Source organism: Trachinotus anak, unplaced genomic scaffold (genome assembly GCF_046630095.1).
Source record: "Trachinotus anak isolate AG129_WGS33_773 ecotype Australia unplaced genomic scaffold, CSIRO_AGI_Tana_v1 ptg000001l, whole genome shotgun sequence".
Lineage (NCBI taxonomy): Eukaryota > Metazoa > Chordata > Actinopteri > Carangiformes > Carangidae > Trachinotus > Trachinotus anak.
The window spans coordinates 18,522,098-18,547,371 of NW_027273852.1; the positions used below are offsets into that span (position 1 = coordinate 18,522,098).

The window sequence follows — 25,274 nt, forward strand, 5'->3', positions numbered from 1 at the left end:
TGTAATGGTGTGGGAGATATTTCCTTGGCCAACTATGGGCCCCTTAGTACCAACTGAGCATCGTTTAAACGCCACAGCCTACCTGAGTATTATTGCTGACTGTGTCCATCCCTTTATGACCACAGTGTACCATCCTCTGATGGCTGCTTCCAGCAGGATAACGTGCCATGTCATAAAGCTCAAATCATCTCAAACTGGTTTCTTGAACATGACAATGAGTTCACTGTACTTAAATGGCCTCCACAGTCACCAGATCTCAATCCAATAGAGCACCTTTGGGATTTGGTGGAATGGGACATTCACGTCATGCATGTACAGCCGACAAATCTGCAGCAACTCCGTGATGCTATCATGTCAATATGGACCAAAATCTCTGAGGAATGTTTCCAGCACCTTGTTGGGCAAACAGCGGTCCAATCTGGTACTAGCAAGGTGTACCTAATAAAGTAGTTGGTATATATATATATATATATATATATATATACATACATATATATTGTGTGTATGTGTGTGTGTGTAAATTAAACGTTTTCACAAATCTGTTTTCACATATCTGTACTCAATATCGTGGTTGATGTTATGTAACAATTATTTTGTAGGAGTACCTGTCAGTCTCTCAGTGGTATAATATCTAACAAGACTTGTAACTTACAGATGCAATAACTAGAACTAGCAACTCTGAATCTGAGATAAGTCATTAGAAGGAAAGAAAGAAAAATAAAGACAGAAAGGAAGAAAGATTAAGTGTGATTCTAATGGCATCTTATGAGGGGCTGTGAGGCACATTATCTAGAATTACAAGGTATATATACATATGAAACCATACTCATTCATATACTGTACTGAAAACCTCACAGACATACAAGTGAAAAGGTTTCACGCACACTACTGAAACCCACATATACAAATGAAAAAGTATGTGCTCACATACACAACTGAAAAGCTCTCACACATACAAATGAAAGGTCTGCACACATACTGGTAGATTTCAGTTAAAATGGAAGGTGGTTCAGTGGTCCGTGTAGGAATGCCTTCCATTTTAACTGAAATCTTCATTTGTATTATGTGAGAGTGTTTCAGTTGTATGTGTGTGAGGTTTTCAGTAGCCTATAATATTAGATTGAGTTCGGTTTCATATTGTGTGTGTGAGAGGAACTTTTTTCAGCTGTATATATGAGAACATTTTACTAGTATGTGTGAGAGGTCTACATGAGTGTATGTAAAAGGATTCAGTCGTTTTATGAGAGGTTTTCAGTTGTGTATGTGAGCACATACTTTTTCACTTGTTTGTGTGAGAGGGTTTCAGTTGTGTATGTAAAAGGTTTCACTTGTATGTCTGTGAGGTTTTCAGTACAGTATGTGAATGAGTATGGTATGTGTATAATTCTAGATAATGTCCCTCACGGCCCCTCATACTATCTAGTTTGTTGAACTAATGTTGTTCTATGTTCCAACTGACCCTCTCAATGGCTGAGATGTTGCTGGATCTCCAGTGTTTACACTAAATATTCTGTAAAGGTAGAAAGGTTGAAACAAATCAGAGCTTCACTAAAACCACAAATTTGCTGGGCTTTATGCTCCTTTAAACTACTGATTTTTTTTCTTTTCCAGGACATTGGCTTTGGTGTAATCTGTGGTTTTCTATTTCTCTGGAGCATTGTTGAAATTAGAAGAACCTATTGTGTGGTAAAGAACAGATGGGAATGTTGCTCTGTGTCTATATGTGCCCGGTGCTCCCCCTACTACAGCGTGGTTTATGACGAACTTCTGGCAGAGCAAGTGAGCAGCCATCTGACCAGCGAGCTGCAGAAAATAGCAACAGAAAGAGCAAAAGTCATCTGTGAGCCCTACCTTCAACTTATTAAGACTCATGAGCAGCGGTTAAATAATACAGGTGATGGGAACGACAATGTCAGCGACACAGTTTCAGAAGCCTGGAGGAAAATTTCTGCCTTCAATTTCTACTTAACAGAAACTGAAAGGCAAGAGGATCCACATGCTTGATCTGGATCAGAGAGGAGTTGGCTTGCATGGCATTACATCCCAACACTGTGGAGTAGATTGTGTGGGAAATAAAGTCTGTCCATGCTTTCATAGTCTTATTCAAGAGTTATTTTTCTTAAAAGTAGATCCTTTTTTTTTTTTGGAAAAGAACAAATTAAGAATCAGTTTAAGATCTAGAACATACAGATCAACTTCTCCAGCATTAATGGAGCTCTGTGGTTAACAAACAACAGTATACAGTTTTCTGGCTGTAATTCTGAAAGTGTGAAGGTCACATGTGGAGTCCCACAAGGATCGTTAATGGGCCCTAAACTTTTTATTTTAAATATTAATGATATTTGTGTATCAAAAATATTTTGCTAGCTTTGTTTGCAGATGATACAAATAGTTTTTTTTTCCAGAGATGATTTAAAATTATCTGTAGATAATGTTGAAAATTGAATGGTTAAATTAAATCATGGTGTGATTTCAGTTGTGTATGTGAGCACATACTTTTTCACTTGTTTGTGTGAGAGGGTTTCAGTTGTGTATGTAAAAGGTTTCACTTGTATGTCTGTGAGGTTTTCAGTACAGTATGTGAATGAGTATGGTATGTGTATAATTCTAGATAATGTCCCTCACGGCCCCTCATACTATCTAGTTTGTTGAACTAATGTTGTTCTATGTTCCAACTGACCCTCTCAATGGCTGAGATGTTGCTGGATCTCCAGTGTTTACACTAAATATTCTGTAAAGGTAGAAAGGTTGAAACAAATCAGAGCTTCACTAAAACCACAAATTTGCTGGGCTTTATGCTCCTTTAAACTACTGATTTTTTTTTCTTTTCCAGGACATTGGCTTTGGTGTAATCTGTGGTTTTCTATTTCTCTGGAGCATTGTTGAAATTAGAAGAACCTATTGTGTGGTAAAGAACAGATGGGAATGTTGCTCTGTGTCTATATGTGCCCGGTGCTCCCCCTACTACAGCGTGGTTTATGACGAACTTCTGGCAGAGCAAGTGAGCAGCCATCTGACCAGCGAGCTGCAGAAAATAGCAACAGAAAGAGCAAAAGTCATCTGTGAGCCCTACCTTCAACTTATTAAGACTCATGAGCAGCGGTTAAATAATACAGGTGATGGGAACGACAATGTCAGCGACACAGTTTCAGAAGCCTGGAGGAAAATTTCTGCCTTCAATTTCTACTTGATGAGAAATGAGAACATACAGCATACAACACAACATACAACATACAAACATACAATATCTTTAGCAAAAAAATCACAATACCAAAAATTAAAAACAGCATTTAATACAATATATCATGACAGATTCATCTCAAAACTACAGGCATATGGCACGACAAGCATAGGTCAACAGTGGTTAAGTAGCTCTGTGGTTAACAAACAATGTTAATGTAATGTAATTCTGAAAGTGTGAAGGTCACCTGTGGAGTCCCACAAGGGTTGGTAATGGACCCTAAACTTTTTATTTACTTATTGATATTTGTGTATCAAAAATATTTTGTTTGTTTTGATTGCAGATGATACAAATCTTTTTTTCAGAGATGATTTAAAAAAACATTTGTGGATAATGTTGAAAATGAAATGGTTAAATTAAATGAACATGGTGTGATATGAGTAAAAAAATCATTAATTCACGGATGGAGGAAGGAGGAAAGGAGGAGGATGAATTCATGGTATCCTTAGATGGAGATAGAGTTAATATTAGACGGGTATTCAAAATCAAAATTGTGGGTGTAATTATAGACCATAAGCTCTATTGGAACCTCATATAGCAATAACAAAGTCACAAATCTCAGAAGGTATTGCAATTCTGAACAGTGCAAAATATGTATTAGACTACAGGGCACTTCAAATGTTCTACTTCCCAATTATTGTACCGCACTTTTGTAGAGGTGTGGGGCAACAAATATATAACTAATATACTGCCACTGTAGTATATACAAAAGAAGACATCAAAAGGAATTATAAATAAGGTGGATTTATGGCAACAAAGCAAAAATTTAATAATAAAATTTAGTTCAGTTCGAAACCATATTAGTCATGTTTAGAGCCCAAAATTTATTGTTTGTTTCAAAATCAGCCGATGATGATCACAGATGGAAATTTGATTTTAAAACTCAGTATTCAAGTAGAACAATAAAGTAGATGTTTCAGTTTCAGTGTGTGGAGTCAAGCTGTGGAATTCTCTGGAGAACAATTTTAAATATATTACACCATTTAGAAAAATTTATAATTTATGTTTAGTATTTTGTTGGTTGTGTATGTGTGTGTTTTGATGTTTGTATCATTGTATCATAAATTGGATTTTATTCAAAAAAAAAAAAAAAGAAAAAAGAAATGAGACAGAAAAACATGAACATTCATCAGGGGAGATGGAAGAGTAATTTATTACTGTAAAAATACAAACTTTATTGATCCTGGACAGCCTCAAGAGGATGAGGTTTGGTGATATATTTACAAAATGTTTCCCTTACTACAACCCGGTCATGATTTGTACAAAGAGGACATTTCTGAAGTATTTCCCTCTCACAATACAAAGACTCATTTTACATTTGATCTCAAAATGAATTAAACGCCAATTCTAATCCATTTTCTCACAGATCCACTTCAGACTGGTTCCACAAGACGCATCATTCCAGTTATTTAAATTGTTCCCAATTATGATGTGGGCACAGTCCTCTTCCCCGAGATGTTTATGTCCACCACCATTATCAGGCTGTGTTTTCCACCAGTACCTAACAGATCAGCAACAAGACATTCATGACCATGAACACAGTCTATTATTCATGTGTTTCAGAGTGCTGGTGGGAGGTGTATCGGTTCATTTCAAAATGTTTAAAACTTTAGGTTGACAATGAGCATTTTCTGCTCTGTCATGTATTCAAAGATTCTGATTAAATAAACAACCTTACACCACCTCTCTGAGTCACCTAGGTTGATATGTAGCTTACATTTCAGTATTTGAATATCAAATTATCTTCGCTCAATATAACACTGTAGTTCTTTGTAACACCATATTTCTCAAAAACAAGTCGCAGAAACAGCTAACAGAGTTGACGGGAACTTCCTCACACAAGTGCTCATTGTCAACGCTCTCACTTCAACCGCGGGCTAAGGCCTTTTAATGGTCCATACAACACAGAACAACTGAAGGAATTCATAAACATCTGTCAAAGCATTGTAGACCTAATACCACCAGCTGACCTGCAAAATGTAAAAACAATACTTCAGGTTAGGCTAATTAATCCATGAGAAACTGATTCTGATGACAAACTGGTAACAACTGACTTACAGAGACAATGGGAAAAATAAATTAAACTGTTAAACTGTTTTATTTTCAACACTTTCATTCCATTAACCACAGAGAACATATAAGAAACCTCCTCTAACTTCTCTTCATGTTAAACCATGCATGACTGGACAACATTATCTAGTTGTTTCAATATTTGTACACAATAACCACAGAAACTAAATCCTGTTCATTTTTTAAAGACATTTAATATAGTTACCAAACTACCAAACTTACAGTTCAGCTGTTAATTTTTATCTATGTTTTGGGTTATATCATTGTGTTCAATAATAGCTCTAAAACTGTGTCAGCATATATATATATATATATATATATATATATATATATATATATATATTCTATTAACCTTTAAAATATAAAAAACAACATTCCCCAAATGTCTGAAATAGTCAAGATCACTGCTTATTTTTAAAGACGTTTTACATAGTTACCAATCTACCAATATATATAAAAATAATAACCTTTAAAATATCCCCCAAAAAAAACAAAAAAACATTCCCCAAATATTTGAAATAGTCAAGATCACTGCCTCATGGCTGGAGAATGCAGATGGAAGCCTGATTGAAAGAACCACACCAGCATCTAGTGGTAATACTGGGTAATACATTTCACTTCAGCTGGTGTGATTATAACTATTACACTTTGTTGCTGGAAGTTCTGTTATTTCTGAGTCCGATAATGACCAAAACACATGGATACAACAGTATTTGTATTTGTTTGTCTTTTCAACACTGGAAAGCACACGTCTGCCTTACCGTAGAGACAGTGGAGCGTCATTGATCCATGTCCAATTTCCCTCCTTGACCTTGTCAGTCAAACCAATCCAAGCATGAGTTTCTTCCTCAACGAGGTAAGAGAGGAATATCTGTTCAATAGAAACAGAGGAAAGTCCCAGTTGTCGTGATGGCCAGTCGGACTGTGGTGGAGAGACCTCTGAGAGTCGAAGGCCATGAAGATGTATATGGAGGTTGCTCTATTTCTTCTTGACAGGTGGGTAACATGAGTTTTGTTATGTTTCACAGAGCCAATAGGTCAGTATTGTTTTGTCCTATTTGCTAAAGTTTGTGATAGCTAATTGCTCGTTAGCTAGCAGGTACCAGTGTCACATTTGTGTGTCCGGAAACATTAAATTACTTCCCAATGGATGTTCAGCTTACTTTCTAGTTACTGTCTAGCCAAGATATGATGTTGGTGTGATGTTAATGATAGTGGTAGGAGAGTTGTGAGTATCAGTGTCTGCAGCAGGTGTGCTGGCTACGAGAAACTGTCTTGTGCTTTCTGCATGTTAGCTTTGGAGCAGCTAGTTGTGTTGGTACTGGTCCATACAATGTCTGAAAGGTTTCATAGACACAAAGACCTAAAAACACAAGTTTGCTACCATAACGAATTTATTTAGTTGGATGCATAATTCAAAATGCCAGATAACCTAACCTCACATGTTAGCTTAGCTACAAACCGACGGTCCTCTCTTTGTCACTGTAGTTTTGTAAAAACATTCTAAACAACAAACTCTATGGTGCTGTGTTTGTGTGTATGTCAATTGTTTGATGATGTTTATATTACAAGGTTTGTTTTATGTCAGATGCACGTCCATGAATGTGGGGGGTGGAGCTTCTGAAGGGAGGGGTGTATTTGTTTTTCTGTCGAGTTCAGATATTAACGGTCTTTCTCCACCTTTAATGGCTGTCTCACTTTTCCTTTACTCACCATGAGGTAGAATTTATAGTCCTTCATTGAAATATCTTTATTGGATGGATTACTGTGAAATATGATACAGACATTCACAATCACCAGCAGGTGAACTGTAATAACTTTGATCTCTGAACTTTTTATTGTGTCATCATCTGGTAAAATTGTCCTATTAACCAAGACTTTGGTCTAAAATCAAAGAAACCCACCTCATCGCAATCAGCTTCTGCTATATGAGTTTTTTGCTAGTTAGCAAATGTTAGCATGCTAACATACTGAACCAACACAATAAACACGGTAATATTTAGCTCAAGTGCAGCATCACGGAGCCATGAGGGTGGCTGTAGACTCTCAGTGTTGTGTGGAAATCTGGACTCTATCAACATTTGTTCATTTATAAATGTTACACAAACACACACACACTGTACCTGCTCTTCACGACTGTCTATCACCACCAGATCTGCTCCTCGGTCTCTGCAGTCCTCTCTGCCTTTTTCCCAGGAACCAGACTCAGTGGAGAGGAGATAACAGGCAACACTAAGCCTCCTCCATTCTGCAGGACAACTCTCTGAAAAGAGACAACAGAGCTTTAAAAATCAGAAAAGAGTGAGAGCCAAAGATATATTTGCATATATCTTTGGTATCCAGTATAAAGATGGTTTTTCAGTTTATATATGCATGTATCTGATTATCAGATATTATTATTATTATATTATTCATTCGTCGCTTTAGCTTTGTTTTTCTTTTACATGTCGTGGGAGGCTGAGGGCCAAGATTGTTGAGTAGAAATAATGACATGGCACTACAAGGGCTATCATGTCACCCATGATTCACAACCAATGCCCTCCTCCATGCCCCAACATCTGGTGTGAAAGGAGCTATTCTGCACATTTTGCAGAACTGAGACCACAGTTTTATTTTCATCATGTTGTTGTTGTGTTGTATGGGAATGTTTGTGTGCAGTGCCCACACTTACTTACTCAGCCTGTCTTTTAGCATGCCACTGTTATTTAGAATGGTGATGTGTTAAATGATAATAGTGGTTGAAACTCAATGATGAATTAAACATTTTACTTTGAAAAAGTAAAAAGAAGAAGTATAAAGAAAAAGAATTTCAAATTTGCAAATTGCAGATGATTAGAACTCAGAGTAGAGATAATCACATCATCTACTTATTTTCACCATAGTGGTCCTAGGTGCTATTCGACATTGTGTGTGTCTGTCTGTGAGTGTGGCCCTGTTCAGATGTGTCCTGAGAGATCACACGTGGTCAGCATTAACTTCAGGTGTGACCGCACCCAGGACGCATTCAGGACACATTTGACATCAGGTCACTCAGACCACATTCGGAGGTGGTCTGGGCCACATGTGGCTACATTCTTTTAGTAGTGTGACTGCAAATGTGTCCTTCCTGGCCACACTGAAGGACCTCCTCCTCTACTGACCTCCTCTGCCACAGTCTAATTAGTCCTTTCACAGTTTTATAATGAGCCGAAAATATTTTACTGTTTCTAATGGATAAAACCTTATTTCACTGTAGAGCTGTGAGCAGAGCAATGATTCGCTCAGCCCTTCATTACTGCTTGCTTTCTCACTTGCTCTCTCTCACACACTCATGCACACATACACAGAGGCACATTGAAAATGGACCCAACTGTCTGGCTAAAAACAACAGCACATAACTGTTTATCTGCATATGAAGCGGGGAAGTGAGATCTGATCACAAGGTCACTGGAGATGCATTTTAAAGCATGTGTGAACAAACGAACTTAGAGCTGACCACTTGTGATCAGATCACTGAGGACACATGTTAATACCAGGTCTGAACAGAGCCTGAGTATATGAGTGTGTGTGTGTGTGTGTGTGTGTGTGTGTGTGTGTGTGTGTGTGTTTGTAAGTGTGTGTGTGTGTGTCTGTCACTCTCTTTGGACAAACCCCCATGAAGCCTGTTCAGCTCTTTGGTCATTTCAGTCAGGTTGGCGTTCAGCTGGTCTCTCTCTTCAGTCAGGGAGGAGAGCTTATTATTGCTGATCTGAAGACGCTCAGTCAGGTTGGCTTTGACAGCGGAGAGCTCTGCAGCTGAATGCTGTTTGGAGTCATTGTCTAGAATAAATCGAGAGACACCTTTATGTTTATTACAGGATCACAGAACCAGATACCAAATAATGAAAGAATGAAACCTATTTGAACAACATTTGTATCTACAGGACCTGTTTTTAACAACTGTGTTAGTAATACACCATGTTTTTAATACCACTCTTCTCATGCAAAAGGGATATTCATACATGAACAATAGACAGATTTATAGTCAATAAAAACTGAAATACTAAAAGGGAAGTTTCCATAACACAAAATACCTTTTGCATCTGTGTCAAACAGACACACTTAATGCATCATGTCAAAATGTTTCCTTATTCCTACACCTAACAGTACTGCATCAGTTTGACTCCAGCACTAGCGTTCTATATATGATCATATTTATTCTCATCATTATTTTGTATTTTATGCCTGTTGGACACTGTCTGTTGTCACTGTACATTTAATTTGTGTAAGGTGTCCTTGAGTGCCCTGGAAGGCGCTTATAAATAAAATATATTGTTATTATTATTATTATTATTAAGTCAAGTTGAACTGTACACTTGACCAACCTATGTAACAGTTAACAAATCACTGTTGTAGTGTTTTCATAATGTCACTCTAAAAGAACTGGCAAATATTTCTTAGTGAATATGTTAATATTACATAAATGTTAACATGACAATTGAGACTAGAAGTCAAATGTGGTTGGACTGTAGCACTAAAGCAAAAGCTTGCTGGATGCTTGTGTTTATCCAAAGCTCTACTTACATAGCTTTGCTCCTTTAGCTGCTCAAATATGCCAATTTACCATCTTGGAAAAATGTCATAATCACAAAACATGAAAAATGTTCAATTAAAAAGCTGATTTGTTTCAAAACAAACAAACAAACTGAGAAAAAGCCAGAAACAAGACGGAAACCAATTAAGAATACATGAAGGGGACAATTAGAGCATGAAGGCAGGGCAACACAAAATAAAAGACAAACTAAAATAAGCATCTTACTAAATGAGCAGAATCATGCTCCATCTGATTTCTGTTTGTGAAGCAGACTCACAGTGGACACTGAGGCCGATGAGCGCAGCCAGCAGGAAACCACTCAGCAGACCCAGAGAGAGAACAACAGCTCCATGAAATCTCCTCTCAGAGCTGCTGGGACCTGAACAGAGAAAAGCAGTGAGGAAATACAGTAACAACAGATAATAACACAGATTTATTCTCTCAGTCTGTCAGCTTCATTGTCTGAACATTTTTACCTGTCTGATTTGTTGAAGGTCTTGGGTCAACAGGTTTGGCGCTTTGAACAGGTTTGGCACATTCAACATTGACATAGATTTCCTCCATCTCTCACTAATGTGCCCAGTTTTCTAAGAGAATGAAAGCTCTGTATCGTGTAAGTGACTGAAGTATTGTTTGTTTCAATTTCTCACCTTGACCTTCGGAGTAAGTCATGAATACTTAATGAGGTTTGTGTGACAATTCTCTGCCACATCCGTTGTGTTGCTTGTAATGTGTCCAGCTTTCTCAGAGAACGATAGCTCTGCAGCACATTTCAGCTTCTTCCGTTTAAATTTCTCACCCCAACCTTTTGAGGAAGTCACTAGTTTCAGAGGTGCTAAAAAAAGAGTTGTGTGACTTTGTCAGAGCCCTTGAAGCAGCAGTATTAAGCAAACTGATCTCAAACTTGATTCTTCCATTTCCCTTGGAGGTTTTAAAGCTTTATTATCTGATGTATTTTGTGACTCTTCTGTTTCTTTACTGATGGTTTCTTGTATTGTGTAGTTGTGTTGCCTTTGGTGTTAATTGTGTTTTTATGATTTTCTTGTTTTCAGGTATCCTTTGAAAGAGATATCTTGATCTCATTGAGACTGCCTGATTAAATAAATGTAACTGAGGCTGGTTAATGAGGCTGGTGGGCCTCAAGGCAGAGCTGTACACCTGGGATAAAAGCCCAGGACGTTAAATACTGTCTGATATAGGATTCCCCACAAATAACAGTAACAATAAAGACGTGGATTTCGACTCTGGATGGGGAACTTCTTTTACAATATACATGTAAGATCAGAATTAGGACAATTAAATTTTATTCAGACATGACAAAACAACCAATCCTGGAAAAGAGGCAATATGCTAATGCCAGCCTGCCATGGATGATACACACATGAGCCGTCACCTACACACAACAAAACCACACAGAAAAGACAGAAAAAATGCACATAGTTACATCACACCACCACGTGCAGTGAAGGGGAGTGGGGCGTCAGCAGTAGCAGGACAGTGGGGAAAAAAGGGGACAACAAGGTGAGGGGACTGAGGTCAGATTGTAAAAAAAAAAAAAAATTGCAACCCTAGCAGTTGGCAACAACATTTCCAGAACTTGGCCCCATCCACCTGGAAACTGAGTCTCAAAGGATGACTATATTTACAACAAAACAATATAATTAGCAGCCAGATAACACACAGGCAAAACAGCAGTGGCTGTGAAAAGCCACAATGGGATGACAAACTTCCAGTGCCGTCTGTGGTGAACTCCAGCACAACAGCAGGTCATCCAGCCTGCAAGGCCTGGGCAACAGGTTGTTTAAAGTGCTTTCCAGGAGACTACCCTGTTACCTAGCCACATGGCACAAAATTCATCAAGGATGGGATCAGAGTATCACCTGCATATATTAACTCCTAATGAGACGATAGTCTTCTGGTGTGTGTGAAAGAGGCAGAGGGTGGGGTGTACGTGGAGAGGGAAAACAGATGGTGGCATCACTCGGCCAAAAAGCCTACCTATCACATCTAGATAAAAAAAAAAAAAAGAAAAGAATAAATACTAACATTCCTGACTGGAGGACTACTAGAATTAATCCTCCGCCAACCAAGTTGCAGGAAGTATGGTCACAAGCTCCACTTCCTGAGTTACTTCCTTAGCGTTAAATAATGGCCATAAGTGTTTCTGCAGAACATTATGATGTCACAAAATGTCAGGTTACACAGTGACTGAAAGTGAAATGTTGTGAATTTTTGCCTGATACAAGATTTCAACTGCTCAACAGTTCAGGGTCGCCTTTGTCATATTTTTCATTTCATGATGCACCAAATGTTTTGAGTGGGTGACAGGTCTGGACTGCAGACAGGCCAGTTTAGTGTCCAGACTCTTCTGCTATGGAGCCAGGCTGTTGTGATACATGCAGAATGTGGTTTGGCTTTGTCTTGCTGAAATATGCAAGGCCTTCTCTGAAAAAGACGTTGTCTAGTTGGCAGCATATGTTGCTCCAAAGCCTGTATCATTCAGCATTAATGATGCCTTACCAGATGTGCAAGCTACCCAAGCCATGAGCACTGATGTACCCACACACCATCGCAGGTGCTAGCTTTTGAACTATTTGCAGATAAAAAGCTGGATGGTCCCTCTCCTCTTTAGCCCAGAGGACACGGTGTCCATGATTTCCAAAAAGAACTTTGATTTTGATTGGTCAGACCACAGGACAGTTTTCCATTTCACCTCAGACCATCTTAAATGAGCTCGGGCCCAGAGAAGTCGATGATGTCTCTGGACCATGTTTAGATATGGCTTCTTGTTTGCATGGAAGCGTTTCAGCCTGCATCTGTGGATGCAGCAACGAACTGTGTTCACAGACAATGGTTTTCACAAGTGTTCCCGAGCCCATGCAGTGATTTCACCGTAGAATCGTATCTGTTTTTAACACAGTGCTGCCTGAGGACCTGAATATCACGGCCATCCTGTGTTGGTTTTTGGCCTTGTCCCTTGCACACAGAGATTTCTCTGGGTTCTCTGAATCTTACAGATGCAATAACTAAAACTAGCAACTCTAAATCTGAAATTGGTCAAATTAAAGGATCACAGCACTGTGTTCTGAAGGTAATCTTAATGAATTTCATATATAATAAGAAATGATTCATGAACATTTATTAACTGGTGGTTTCAGAGCAACCCATTTCATTACCTCAATTGTTGCAAAATTTCAGGATAAGCAGAAGTTCAAAGACAGAAAGAAAGAAAGAAAGACGTGTGGAAAAAGTGTGGTACTAATGGTATGTAGTTTGTTGAACTAATGTTGTTCTATGTTCCAACTGACCCTCTCAATGGCTGAGATGTTGCTGGATCTCCAGTGTTTACACTAAATATTCTGTAAAGGTAGAAAGGTTGAAACAAATCAGAGCTTCACTAAAACCACAAATTTGCTGGGCTTTATGCTCCTTTAAACTACTGATTTTTTTTTCTTTTCCAGGACATTGGCTTTGGTGTAATCTGTGGTTTTCTATTTCTCTGGAGCATTGTTGAAATTAGAAGAACCTATTGTGTGGTAAAGAACAGATGGGAATGTTGCTCTGTGTCTATATGTGCCCGGTGCTCCCCCTACTACAGCGTGGTTTATGACGAACTTCTGGCAGAGCAAGTGAGCAGCCATCTGACCAGCGAGCTGCAGAAAATAGCAACAGAAAGAGCAAAAGTCATCTGTGAGCCCTACCTTCAACTTATTAAGACTCATGAGCAGCGGTTAAATAATACAGGTGATGGGAACGACAATGTCAGCGACACAGTTTCAGAAGCCTGGAGGAAAATTTCTGCCTTCAATTTCTACTTGATGAGAAATGAGAACATACAGCATACAACACAACATACAACATACAAACATACAATATCTTTAGCAAAAAAATCACAATACCAAAAATTAAAAACAGCATTTAATACAATATATCATGACAGATTCATCTCAAAACTACAGGCATATGGCACGACAAGCATAGGTCAACAGTGGTTAAGTAGCTCTGTGGTTAACAAACAATGTTAATGTAATGTAATTCTGAAAGTGTGAAGGTCACCTGTGGAGTCCCACAAGGGTTGGTAATGGACCCTAAACTTTTTATTTACTTATTGATATTTGTGTATCAAAAATATTTTGTTTGTTTTGATTGCAGATGATACAAATCTTTTTTTCAGAGATGATTTAAAAAAACATTTGTGGATAATGTTGAAAATGAAATGGTTAAATTAAATGAACATGGTGTGATATGAGTAAAAAAATCATTAATTCACGGATGGAGGAAGGAGGAAAGGAGGAGGATGAATTCATGGTATCCTTAGATGGAGATAGAGTTAATATTAGACGGGTATTCAAAATCAAAATTGTGGGTGTAATTATAGACCATAAGCTCTATTGGAACCTCATATAGCAATAACAAAGTCACAAATCTCAGAAGGTATTGCAATTCTGAACAGTGCAAAATATGTATTAGACTACAGGGCACTTCAAATGTTCTACTTCCCAATTATTGTACCGCACTTTTGTAGAGGTGTGGGGCAACAAATATATAACTAATATACTGCCACTGTAGTATATACAAAAGAAGACATCAAAAGGAATTATAAATAAGGTGGATTTATGGCAACAAAGCAAAAATTTAATAATAAAATTTAGTTCAGTTCGAAACCATATTAGTCATGTTTAGAGCCCAAAATTTATTGTTTGTTTCAAAATCAGCCGATGATGATCACAGATGGAAATTTGATTTTAAAACTCAGTATTCAAGTAGAACAATAAAGTAGATGTTTCAGTTTCAGTGTGTGGAGTCAAGCTGTGGAATTCTCTGGAGAACAATTTTAAATATATTACACCATTTAGAAAAATTTATAATTTATGTTTAGTATTTTGTTGGTTGTGTATGTGTGTGTTTTGATGTTTGGATTTTATTAAAAAAAAGAAAAAAAAAAAAGAAATGAGACAGAAAAACAGGAACATTCATCAGGGGAGATGGAAGAGTAATTTATTTTTTATAAATAAAAAATATTTACTTTTTATTATTTTATTTATTTATTCTGTTGCCATGGCGCCGCGGATGGCTGCCTCGGTGTGTTGGTGCGCATTTTTTTGCCTTATTTTCTTTATAAATCCAGTTTTCTGCTTTGGTTTCCGGAGCTCTTTCACCAGAGAAGAGCTCATTAATATCAGAGAAACAACTCCAGTGGATTTTTTTCCTACTTTTCTCGACTCACCTGTGGGATTATTGGACATTTTGGTCAGAGGTCACTGACCGTTGCTCTCGCAGTGAAACGCCGGAGGAGAGGAAAACGTGCCGGTGCGCTTGCGCGTCTCCGCCGGCGCGCACTCCGCACACCGCTCCCAGGTATCTTTCTCTCCAAGGTGCGTTCACTGCCCAACAAGCTGGATGAACTTCAGCTACTGGTGCAGAAGAACAGAGACTTTTCTTCATCTGCTGTCCTGTGCTTCACGGAGACGTGGCTGTGTGGATCGATCCGGACTCTGCGCTGGAGCTGGCCGGCTTCCAGCTCTTCAGAGCGGATCGCGACACAGAGCTGTCCGGCAAAATGAAAAGTGGAGGAATCTGTTTTTATGCTAACAGTGGCTGGTGCAGAGACGTGACAGTGATCCTGCAGCACTGTTCTCCTGACCTGGAGACTTTCATCATAAACTGCAGGCCCTTCTACTCCCCCCGTGAGTTCACCTCATTCATCCTGGTCGGTGTTTACATCCCACCACAGGCCAATGTGCAGGAGGCACAGCGGGCGCTCGCCGACCAGATACTGTGTGTGGAGCGGACCAACCCGGACTCCGTAGTTATTGTCCTTGGTGACTTTAACAAAGGTGACCTCAGTCATGAACTGCCCAAATACAGACAGTTTGTTAACTGCCCGACCAGAGAGGGGAACACTCTGGACCACTGTTACACCACAATCAGTGGTGCTTATCACGCCGTCCCCCGGGCTGCACTGGGCCACTCTGACCATGTCATGGTCCACCTGATTCCCACATACAGGCAGAAACTAAAACTGTGTAAACCTGTTGCGAGGACATCGAAGCAGTGGTGCAGTGAAGCCATAGAGGATCTGCGGGCATGTTTGGACTGCACTGACTGGGAGGTGTTCAGGACTGCTTCCAACAGTCTGGATGAGTTCACAGAGGCTGTGACGTCATACATCAGCTTCTGTGAGGACTGCTGTATCCCATCATGCACCAGGGTGAGTTATAACAATGACAAACCCTGGTTCACAGCTAAGCTCAGTCAGCTCAGGAGGCAAAAGGAGGAAGCTTTCAGGAGTGGGGACAGGGACAAGTTTAAAGAGTCCAAGTACAGGTTTAGCAAAGCGGTGAGAGAAGCTAAACGACTGTACTCTGAGAAACTTCAGCTCCAGTTCTCAGCCAATGACTCTGCTTCTGTCTGGAAAGGGCTCAGACAGATCACTAACTACAAACCTAAACCCCCCCACTCCATTAATGACTTCCGTCTGGCCAACGATCTGAATGAGTTCTACTGCCGCCAACCTCCACATCAGAGCCACATCAGAACCCCCCTCCTCCCCTACCAAAGGAACGTCTCTCTCTATCCTGGAGAGAGATGTCAACAGGCTTTTTAAGAAGCAGAACCCCCGCAAAGCAGCCGGTCCTGACTCTGTCTCTCCATCATCCCTGAAGCACTGTGCTGATCAGCTGTCTCCAGTGTTCACAGACATCTTCAACACCTCACTGGAGACCTGCCACGTGCCAGCCTGCTTCAAATCCTCCACCATCATCCCTGTCCCCAAAAAACCAAGGCCCACAGGTCTAAATGACTACAGACCCATTGCCCTGACCTCTGTGGTCATGAAATCATTTGAGCGCCTTGTCCTGTCCCACCTCAAATCCATCACTGACCCACTCCTGGACCCCCTGCAGTTCGCCTACAGAGCCAACAGGTCTGTAGACGACGCCGTCAACATGGCTCTCCACTTCATCCTCCAGCACCTGGACTCCTCAGGGACCTATGCCAGGATCCTGTTTGTGGACTTCAGCTCTGCCTTCAACACCATCATCCCGGCTCTGCTGCAGGACAAGCTCTCCCAGCTGAGCGTGCCTGACTCCACCTGCAGGTGGATCACCGACTTCCTGTCTGACAGGAGGCAGCACGTGAAGCTAGGAAAGCACGTGTCTGACTCCCAGACCATCAGCACTGGATCCCCGCAAGGCTGCGTTCTTTCTCCTCTGCTCTTCTCCCTGTACACCAACACCTGCACCTCCAGCCATCAGTCTGTCAAGCTCCTGAAGTTTGCAGACGACACCACTCTCATTGGACTCATCTCTGATGGCGATGAGTCTGCCTACAGGTGGGAGACTGAGCGTCTGGTGACCTGGTGCAGGCAGAACAACCTAGAGCTAAACGCTCTGAAGACAGTGGAAATGATAGTGGACTTCAGGAAGAGCCCAGCCCCACCCACCCCCATCTCCCTGTGTGACTCCCCCGTGGCTACCGTGGAGCATTTTCGCTTCTTGGGAACCACCATCACACAGGATCTCAAATGGGAGCTAAACATCAGCTCCCTCATCAAAAAAGCTCAGCAGAGGATGTATTTCCTGAGGCAATTGAAGAAGTTCGACCTGCCAAGGACTATGATGGTGACCTTCTACACCTCCATCATTGAGTCCATCCTCACCTCCTCCATCACCATCTGGTACGCTGCTGCCACGGAGAGGGACAATAACAGACTGCAGCGTATCATCCACTCTGCTGAGAAGGTGATTGGCTGCAATCTTCCGTCCCTCCAGGACCTGTACGCCTCAAGGATTCTGAGGCGTGCAGGGAAGATTGTAGCTGACTCCTCCCACCCTGGACACAAACTTTTTGAGACACTCCCCTCTGGCAGGAGGCTGCGGTCCTTCAGGACCAAAACCTCTTGCCACAAAAATAGCTTCTTCCCATCTGCTATTAGCCTCATCAACAAGGCTAGAGAGCCCCACTGTTGCTGATCAATTGCACCAATCACCAGAAAAAATTCCTTGTATGTGAAAACATACTTGGCAATAAAACTGATTCTGATTCTGATTCTGATTCTGATTTATTACTGTAAAAATACAAACTTTATTGATCCTGGACAGCCTCAAGAGGATGAGGTTTGGTGATATATTTACAAAATGTTTCCCTTACTACAACCCGGTCATGATTTGTACAAAGAGGACATTTCTGAAGTATTTCCCTCTCACAATACAAAGACTCATTTTACATTTGATCTCAAAATGAATTAAACGCCAATTCTAATCCATTTTCTCACAGATCCACTTCAGACTGGTTCCACAAGACGCATCATTCCAGTTATTTAAATTGTTCCCAATTATGATGTGGGCACAGTCCTCTTCCCCGAGATGTTTATGTCCACCACCATTATCAGGCTGTGTTTTCCACCAGTACCTAACAGATCAGCAACAAGACATTCATGACCATGAACACAGTCTATTATTCATGTGTTTCAGAGTGCTGGTGGGAGGTGTATCTGTTCATTTCAAAATGTATTGGATCAAATGAAATAGTGACAACCACACAGAGAACGATCCCCTCAGCTGGACAGTGTTTTAGCATTTAGCTTATTGCTTCTGGCTCACATCTCCATTCTTATCAGCATAGTTTCCAACCACTGCAAGTAACTGCTTTCAGTGGATAAAACATTAGATGGCCCCCTTTACACAACCTGCTCAGCACCATGCAGTAGACACAGAAAGTTTGCAGCTAGCTGTTGAAGATAGTGAACAATTAGTTCATTTACTAGTTATTTAGTTAAATCACTTGACTCAATGATCAGCACACGACAGAAAAATAAAAATAAAATTAGTAAATAAATTCAGCTTTGAGGTGATATTTCATGATGTTGAACCTTGTCTTCATGTTAAAACATTATGCATGACTGGACCAACATTTTCTATTTGTTTCAATATTTATACACAATAACCACAAAAACTAAATCCTGCTTATTTTTAAAGACGTTTTACATAGTTACCAATCTACCAATATATATAAAAATAATAACCTTTAAAATATCCAAAAAAAAAAACCAAAAAAAACATTCCCCAAATATTTGAAATAGTCAAGATCACTGCCTCATGGCTGGAGAATGCAGATGGAAGCCTGATTGAAAGAACCACACCAGCATCTAGTGGTAATACTGGGTAATACATTTCACTTCAGCTGGTGTGATTATAACTATTACACTTTGTTGCTGGAAGTTCTGTTATTTCTGAGTCCGATAATGACCAAAACACATGGATACAACAGTATTTGTATTTGTTTGTCTTTTCAACACTGGAAAGCACACGTCTGCCTTACCGTAGAGACAGTGGAGCGTCATTGATCCATGTCCAATTTCCCTCCTTGACCTTGTCAGTCAAACCAATCCAAGCATGAGTTTCTTCCTCAACGAGGTAAGAGAGGAATATCTGTTCAATAGAAACAGAGGAAAGTCCCAGTTGTCGTGATGGCCAGTCGGACTGTGGTGGAGAGACCTCTGAGAGTCGAAGGCCATGAAGATGTATATGGAGGTTGCTCTATTTCTTCTTGACAGGTGGGTAACATGAGTTTTGTTATGTTTCACAGAGCCAATAGGTCAGTATTGTTTTGTCCTATTTGCTAAAGTTTGTGATAGCTAATTGCTCGTTAGCTAGCAGGTACCAGTGTCACATTTGTGTGTCCGGAAACATTAAATTACTTCCCAATGGATGTTCAGCTTACTTTCTAGTTACTGTCTAGCCAAGATATGATGTTGGTGTGATGTTAATGATAGTGGTAGGAGAGTTGTGAGTATCAGTGTCTGCAGCAGGTGTGCTGGCTACGAGAAACTGTCTTGTGCTTTCTGCATGTTAGCTTTGGAGCAGCTAGTTGTGTTGGTACTGGTCCATACAATGTCTGAAAGGTTTCATAGACACAAAGACCTAAAAACACAAGTTTGCTACCATAACGAATTTATTTAGTTGGATGCATAATTCAAAATGCCAGATAACCTAACCTCACATGTTAGCTTAGCTACAAACCGACGGTCCTCTCTTTGTCACTGTAGTTTTGTAAAAACATTCTAAACAACAAACTCTATGGTGCTGTGTTTGTGTGTATGTCAATTGTTTGATGATGTTTATATTACAAGGTTTGTTTTATGTCAGATGCACGTCCATGAATGTGGGGGGTGGAGCTTCTGAAGGGAGGGGTGTATTTGTTTTTCTGTCGAGTTCAGATATTAACGGTCTTTCTCCACTATAACAACTTGCGTGTCCCTTTGAAGTCGTCCGAGAGGATGAGATGAGGCCTGTCTTGTATGACGCGCTGCTGCCGAGTTCCTTTAAGCTCGCTGAGTCCTAGTGAGTTATTTAATCATTTAATAAAAACAGCACAGCTACATTCAGCGGTCCACAAATTACACACTCGCCTAAAAGATGGAAAACGTGTACACTAGTGGCGTGTGTAACTAAACAGAATGAACAAAAGCAGTCAACAAAAAATTGGGGCTACCCACACTCGCCTCTCTCCAAACCCAGTGCAGGTGAACCAGCTCCCTATATCACCTACGGCAATCATCCCCAGTGCCCACGTGACCCAAACCCTGTGCATTACCGTGGCAACCAGACCAAACAAATCGAGAGATGAATCGTCAAACAGTGCAATAGGCAACGGCTCCTACATCCACCTGTAATGGCTGTCTCACTTTTCCTTTACTCACCATGAGGTAGAATTTATAGTCCTTCATTGAAATATCTTTATTGGATGGATTACTGTGAAATATGATACAGACATTCACAATCACCAGCAGGTGAACTGTAATAACTTTGATCTCTGAACTTTTTATTGTGTCATCAGGTAAAATTGTGGTAAAATTGTCCTATTAACCAAGACTTTGGTCTAAAATCAAAGAAACCCACCTCATCGCAATCAGCTTCTGCTATATGAGTTTTTTGCTAGTTAGCAAATGTTAGCATGCTAACATACTGAACCAACACAATAAACACGGTAATATTTAGCTCAAGTGCAGCATCACGGAGCCATGAGGGTGGCTGTAGACTCTCAGTGTTGTGTGGAAATCTGGACTCTATCAACATTTGTTCATTTATAAATGTTACACAAACACACACACACTGTACCTGCTCTTCATGACTGTCTATCACCACCAGATCTGCTCCTCGGTCTCTGCAGTCCTCTCTGCCTTTTTCCCAGGAACCAGACTCAGTGGAGAGGAGATAACAGGCAACACTAAGCCTCCTCCATTCTGCAGGACAACTCTCTGAAAAGAGACAACAGAGCTTTAAAAATCAGAAAAGAGTGAGAGCCAAAGATATATTTGCATATATCTTTGGTATCCAGTATAAAGATGGTTTTTCAGTTTATATATGCATGTATCTGATTATCAGATATTATTATTATTATATTATTCATTCGTCGCTTTAGCTTTGTTTTTCTTTTACATGTCGTGGGAGGTTGAGGGCCCAGATTGTTGAGTAGAAATAATGACATGGCACTACAAGGGCTATCATGTCACCCATGATTCACAACCAATGCCCTCCTCCATGCCCCAACATCTGGTGTGAAAGGAACTATTCTGCACATTTTGCAGAACTGAGACCACAGTTTTATTTTCATCATGTTGTTGTTGTGTTGTATGGGAATGTTTGTGTGCAGTGCCCACACTTACTTACTCAGCCTGTCTTTTAGCATGCCACTGTTATTTAGAATGGTGATGTGTTAAATGATAATAGTGGTTAAAACTCACTGATGAATTAAACATTTTACTTTGAAAAAGTAAAAAGTATAGAGAGTATAGTAGAGAGTATATAAAGAAAAAGAATTTCAAATTTGCAGATTGCAGATGATTAGAACTCAGAGTAGAGATAATCACATCATCTACTTATTTTCACCATAGTGGTCCTAGGTGCTATTCGACATTGTGTGTGTCTGTCTGTGAGAGTGTGTGTGTGTGTGTGTCTGTCACTCTCTTTGGACAAACCCCCATGAAGCCTGTTCAGCTCTTTGGTCATTTCAGTCAGGTTGGCGTTCAGCTGGTCTCTCTCTTCAGTCAGGGAGGAGAGCTTATTATTGCTGATCTGAAGACGCTCAGTCAGGTTGGCTTTGACAGCGGAGAGCTCTGCAGCTGAATGCTGTTTGGAGTCATTGTCTAGAATAAATCGAGAGACACCTTTATGTTTATTACAGGATCACAGAACCAGATACCAAATAATGAAAGAATGAAACCTATTTGAACAACATTTGTATCTACAGGACCTGTTTTTAACAACTGTGTTAGTAATACACCATGTTTTTAATACCACTCTTCTCATGCAAAAGGGATATTCATACATGAACAATAGACAGATTTATAGTCAATAAAAACTGAAATACTAAAAGGGAAGTTTCCATAACACAAAATACCTTTTGCATCTGTGTCAAACAGACACACTTAATGCATCATGTCAAAATGTTTCCTTATTCCTACACCTAACAGTACTGCATCAGTTTGACTCCAGCACTAGTGTTCTATATATGATCATATTCATTCATGCAATCATATTTATTCTCATCATTATTTTGTATTTTATGCCTGTTGGACACTGTCTGTTGTCACTGTACATTTAATTTGTGTAAGGTGTCCTTGAGTGCCCTGGAAGGCGCTTATAAATAAAATATATTGTTATTATTATTATTATTATTAAGTCAAGTTGAACTGTACACTTGACCAACCTATGTAACAGTTAACAAATCACTGTTGTAGTGTTTTCATAATGTCACTCTAAAAGAACTGGCAAATATTTCTTAGTGAATATGTTAATATTACATAAATGTTAACATGACAATTGAGACTAGAAGTCAAATGTGGTTGGACTGTAGCACTAAAGCAAAAGCTTGCTGGATGCTTGTGTTTATCCAAAGCTCTACTTACATAGCTTTGCTCCTTTAGCTGCTCAAATATGCCAATTTACCATCTTGGAAAAATGTCATAATCACAAAACATGAAAAATGTTCAATTAAAAAGCTGATTTGTTTCAAAACAAACAAACAAACTGAGAAAAAGCCAGAAACAAGACGGAAACCAATTAAGAATACATGAAGGGGACAATTAGAGCATGAAGGCAGGGCAACACAAAATAAAAGACAAACTAAAATAAGCATCTTACTAAATGAGCAGAATCATGCTCCATCTGATTTCTGTTTGTGAAGCAGACTCACAGTGGACACTGAGGCCGATGAGCGCAGCCAGCAGGAAACCACTCAGCAGACCCAGAGAGAGAACAACAGCTCCATGAAATCTCCTCTCAGAGCTGCTGGGACCTGAACAGAGAAAAGCAGTGAGGAAATACAGTAACAACAGATAATAACACAGATTTATTCTCTCAGTCTGTCAGCTTCATTGTCTGAACAGTTTTACCTGTCTGATTTGTTGAAGGTCTTGAGTTGACAGGTTTGGCACATTCAACATTGACATAGATTTCCTCCATTGCTCATAATGTGTCCAGCTTTTTCAGAGCACTGCAGCACATTCTCTTTTAGTTTAAATTTCTCACCCCAACCTTTTGAGGAAGTCACTAGTTTCAGAGGTGCTAAAAAAAGAGTTGTGTGACTTTGTCAGAGCCCTTGAAGCAGCAGTATTAAGCAAACTGATCTCAAACTTGATTCTTCCATTTCCCTTGGAGGTTTTAAAGCTTTATTATCTGATGTATTTTGTGACTCTTCTGTTTCTTTGCTGATGGTTTCTTGTATTGTGTAGTTGTGTTGCCTTTGGTGTTAATTGTGTTTCTATGATTTTCTTGTTTTCAGGTATCCTTTGAAAGAGATATCTTGATCTCATTGAGACTGCCTGATTAAATAAATGTAACTGAAGCTGGTTAATGAGGCTGGTGGGCCTCAAGGCAGAGCTGTACACCTGGGATAAAAGCCCAGGACGTTAAATACTGTCTGATATAGGATTCCCCACAAATAACAGTAACAATAAAGACGTGGATTTCGACTCTGGATGGGGAACTTCTTTTACAATATACATGTAAGATCAGAATTAGGACAATTAAATTTTATTCAGACATGACAAAACAACCAATCCTGGAAAAGAGGCAATATGCTAATGCCAGCCTGCCATGGATGATACACACATGAGCCGTCACCTACACACAACAAAACCACACAGAAAAGACAGAAAAAATGCACATAGTTACATCACACCACCACGTGCAGTGAAGGGGAGTGGGGCGTCAGCAGTAGCAGGACAGTGGGGAAAAAAGGGGACAACAAGGTGAGGGGACTGAGGTCAGGTCACATTGAATAAAAATTGCAACCCTAGCAGTTGCAAATAGGCAACAGGTTGTTTAAAGTGCTTTCCAGGAGACTACCCTGTTACCTAGCCACATGGCACAAAATTCATCAAGGATGGGATCAGAGTATCACCTGCATATATTAACTCCTAATGAGACGATAGTCTTCTGGTGTGTGTGAAAGAGGCAGAGGGTGGGGTGTACGTGGAGAGGGAAAACAGATGGTGGCATCACTCGGCCAAAAAGCCTACCTATCACATCTAGATAAAAAAAAAAAAAAGAAAAGAATAAATACTAACATTCCTGACTGGAGGACTACTAGAATTAATCCTCCGCCAACCAAGTTGCAGGAAGTATGGTCACAAGCTCCACTTCCTGAGTTACTTCCTTAGCGTTACATAATAGCCATAAGTGTTTCTGCAGAACATTATGATGTCACAGTGAAGTTGACCTTTGACTGTTTGGATATAAAATGTCACCACTTCATTTTTTCCTACTAGACAAATTGTGTCATAATTGAGTTTGTGAGTTGTGACTTTCACATTTCCACATAAATGTTAAAAATAATGTCACAAACTCCCACAAAATTTTTTACTCCCACAGATTTTTCAAAGGTTGATATTGGTAGTTTTTATCAAGCACTAACCTGCAAAATACAAGGTTACATTCAGCAGCAATGAAAACAGAGAGCACTCAAGGAACTTTCTAGATTGCAGCTGGGATGTGGGCAGATGTTCCCCCTTGAGGAAACCTGCATGCAAACCTGCATCCAAACGTGCATACACTATAACTAACTATTACTAATTTCCCTGGCTGATCATTGTCCTTGAAGTCAATAGAAATTAACACTTGACAAATAAAATTGAAAATTAACAGTGGTCACACATTTATGGGTGTTCCAAACATATAATGAAGGGTCAAGCTACAGTACTTTAAAGCCCCCCCTTATTGTTTTTAATAATGTCTTAAGATTTAACTTTTGAGGAAGTAACAAGTGATAAGAATAGCCAATGAAAACTGTCACATTAACAGGAAATTTGTGGTCTCACAACATCTGAATGCTCAGTGAAATGAGAAACTATAGAAGATGGAAGTTCTTTACAGTTGTATAGAACTAAATTCACTGTGCCATTTGGTA

The 25,274-nt window shown here is 39.7% G+C and overlaps 2 protein-coding genes and 2 long non-coding RNA genes across 6 annotated transcripts; 2 read left to right on the top strand and 2 right to left on the bottom strand.

The window, feature by feature from the left end:
* Nucleotides 1–4,370: 4,370 nt before the first annotated feature.
* On the bottom strand, nucleotides 4,371–10,878 carry LOC139623670 (CD209 antigen-like protein C). 3 transcript variants are annotated; one of them, XM_071482071.1, is made up of 6 exons: nucleotides 10,514–10,878; nucleotides 10,141–10,242; nucleotides 8,942–9,109; nucleotides 7,435–7,574; nucleotides 6,073–6,182; nucleotides 4,371–4,742 (listed from the first exon to the last, which is right to left on the bottom strand). In XM_071482071.1, the coding sequence occupies exons 1-6, from the start codon at nucleotides 10,533–10,535 to the stop codon at nucleotides 4,589–4,591; spliced, it is 696 nt and encodes a 231-aa protein (XP_071338172.1). In that variant the 5' UTR covers nucleotides 10,536–10,878; the 3' UTR covers nucleotides 4,371–4,588. The 3 variants fall into 3 exon arrangements, with proteins under 3 accessions (XP_071338172.1, XP_071338163.1, XP_071338182.1); XM_071482062.1 differs by lacking the exon at nucleotides 10,514–10,878 and adding an exon at nucleotides 10,340–10,500; XM_071482081.1 differs by lacking the exon at nucleotides 10,514–10,878 and adding an exon at nucleotides 10,340–10,503 and having other exon boundaries at nucleotides 4,600–5,211.
* LOC139623682 (uncharacterized) lies at nucleotides 6,169–12,270 on the top strand. Its single transcript, XR_011691580.1, has 3 exons — nucleotides 6,169–6,307; nucleotides 10,135–10,259; nucleotides 10,916–12,270. It is a non-coding gene; the product is annotated as an uncharacterized lncRNA (long non-coding RNA).
* Nucleotides 12,271–17,929: 5,659 nt separating this feature from the next.
* On the bottom strand, nucleotides 17,930–23,603 carry LOC139623685 (CD209 antigen-like protein E). Its single transcript, XM_071482100.1, has 6 exons — nucleotides 23,260–23,603; nucleotides 23,061–23,162; nucleotides 21,844–22,011; nucleotides 20,984–21,123; nucleotides 19,185–19,294; nucleotides 17,930–18,275 (listed from the first exon to the last, which is right to left on the bottom strand). The coding sequence occupies exons 1-6, from the start codon at nucleotides 23,327–23,329 to the stop codon at nucleotides 18,122–18,124; spliced, it is 744 nt and encodes a 247-aa protein (XP_071338201.1). The 5' UTR covers nucleotides 23,330–23,603; the 3' UTR covers nucleotides 17,930–18,121.
* On the top strand, nucleotides 19,281–24,669 carry LOC139623693 (uncharacterized). The gene is made up of 3 exons (XR_011691582.1): nucleotides 19,281–19,419; nucleotides 23,055–23,179; nucleotides 23,649–24,669. It is a non-coding gene; the product is annotated as an uncharacterized lncRNA (long non-coding RNA).
* Nucleotides 24,670–25,274: the final 605 nt, after the last annotated feature.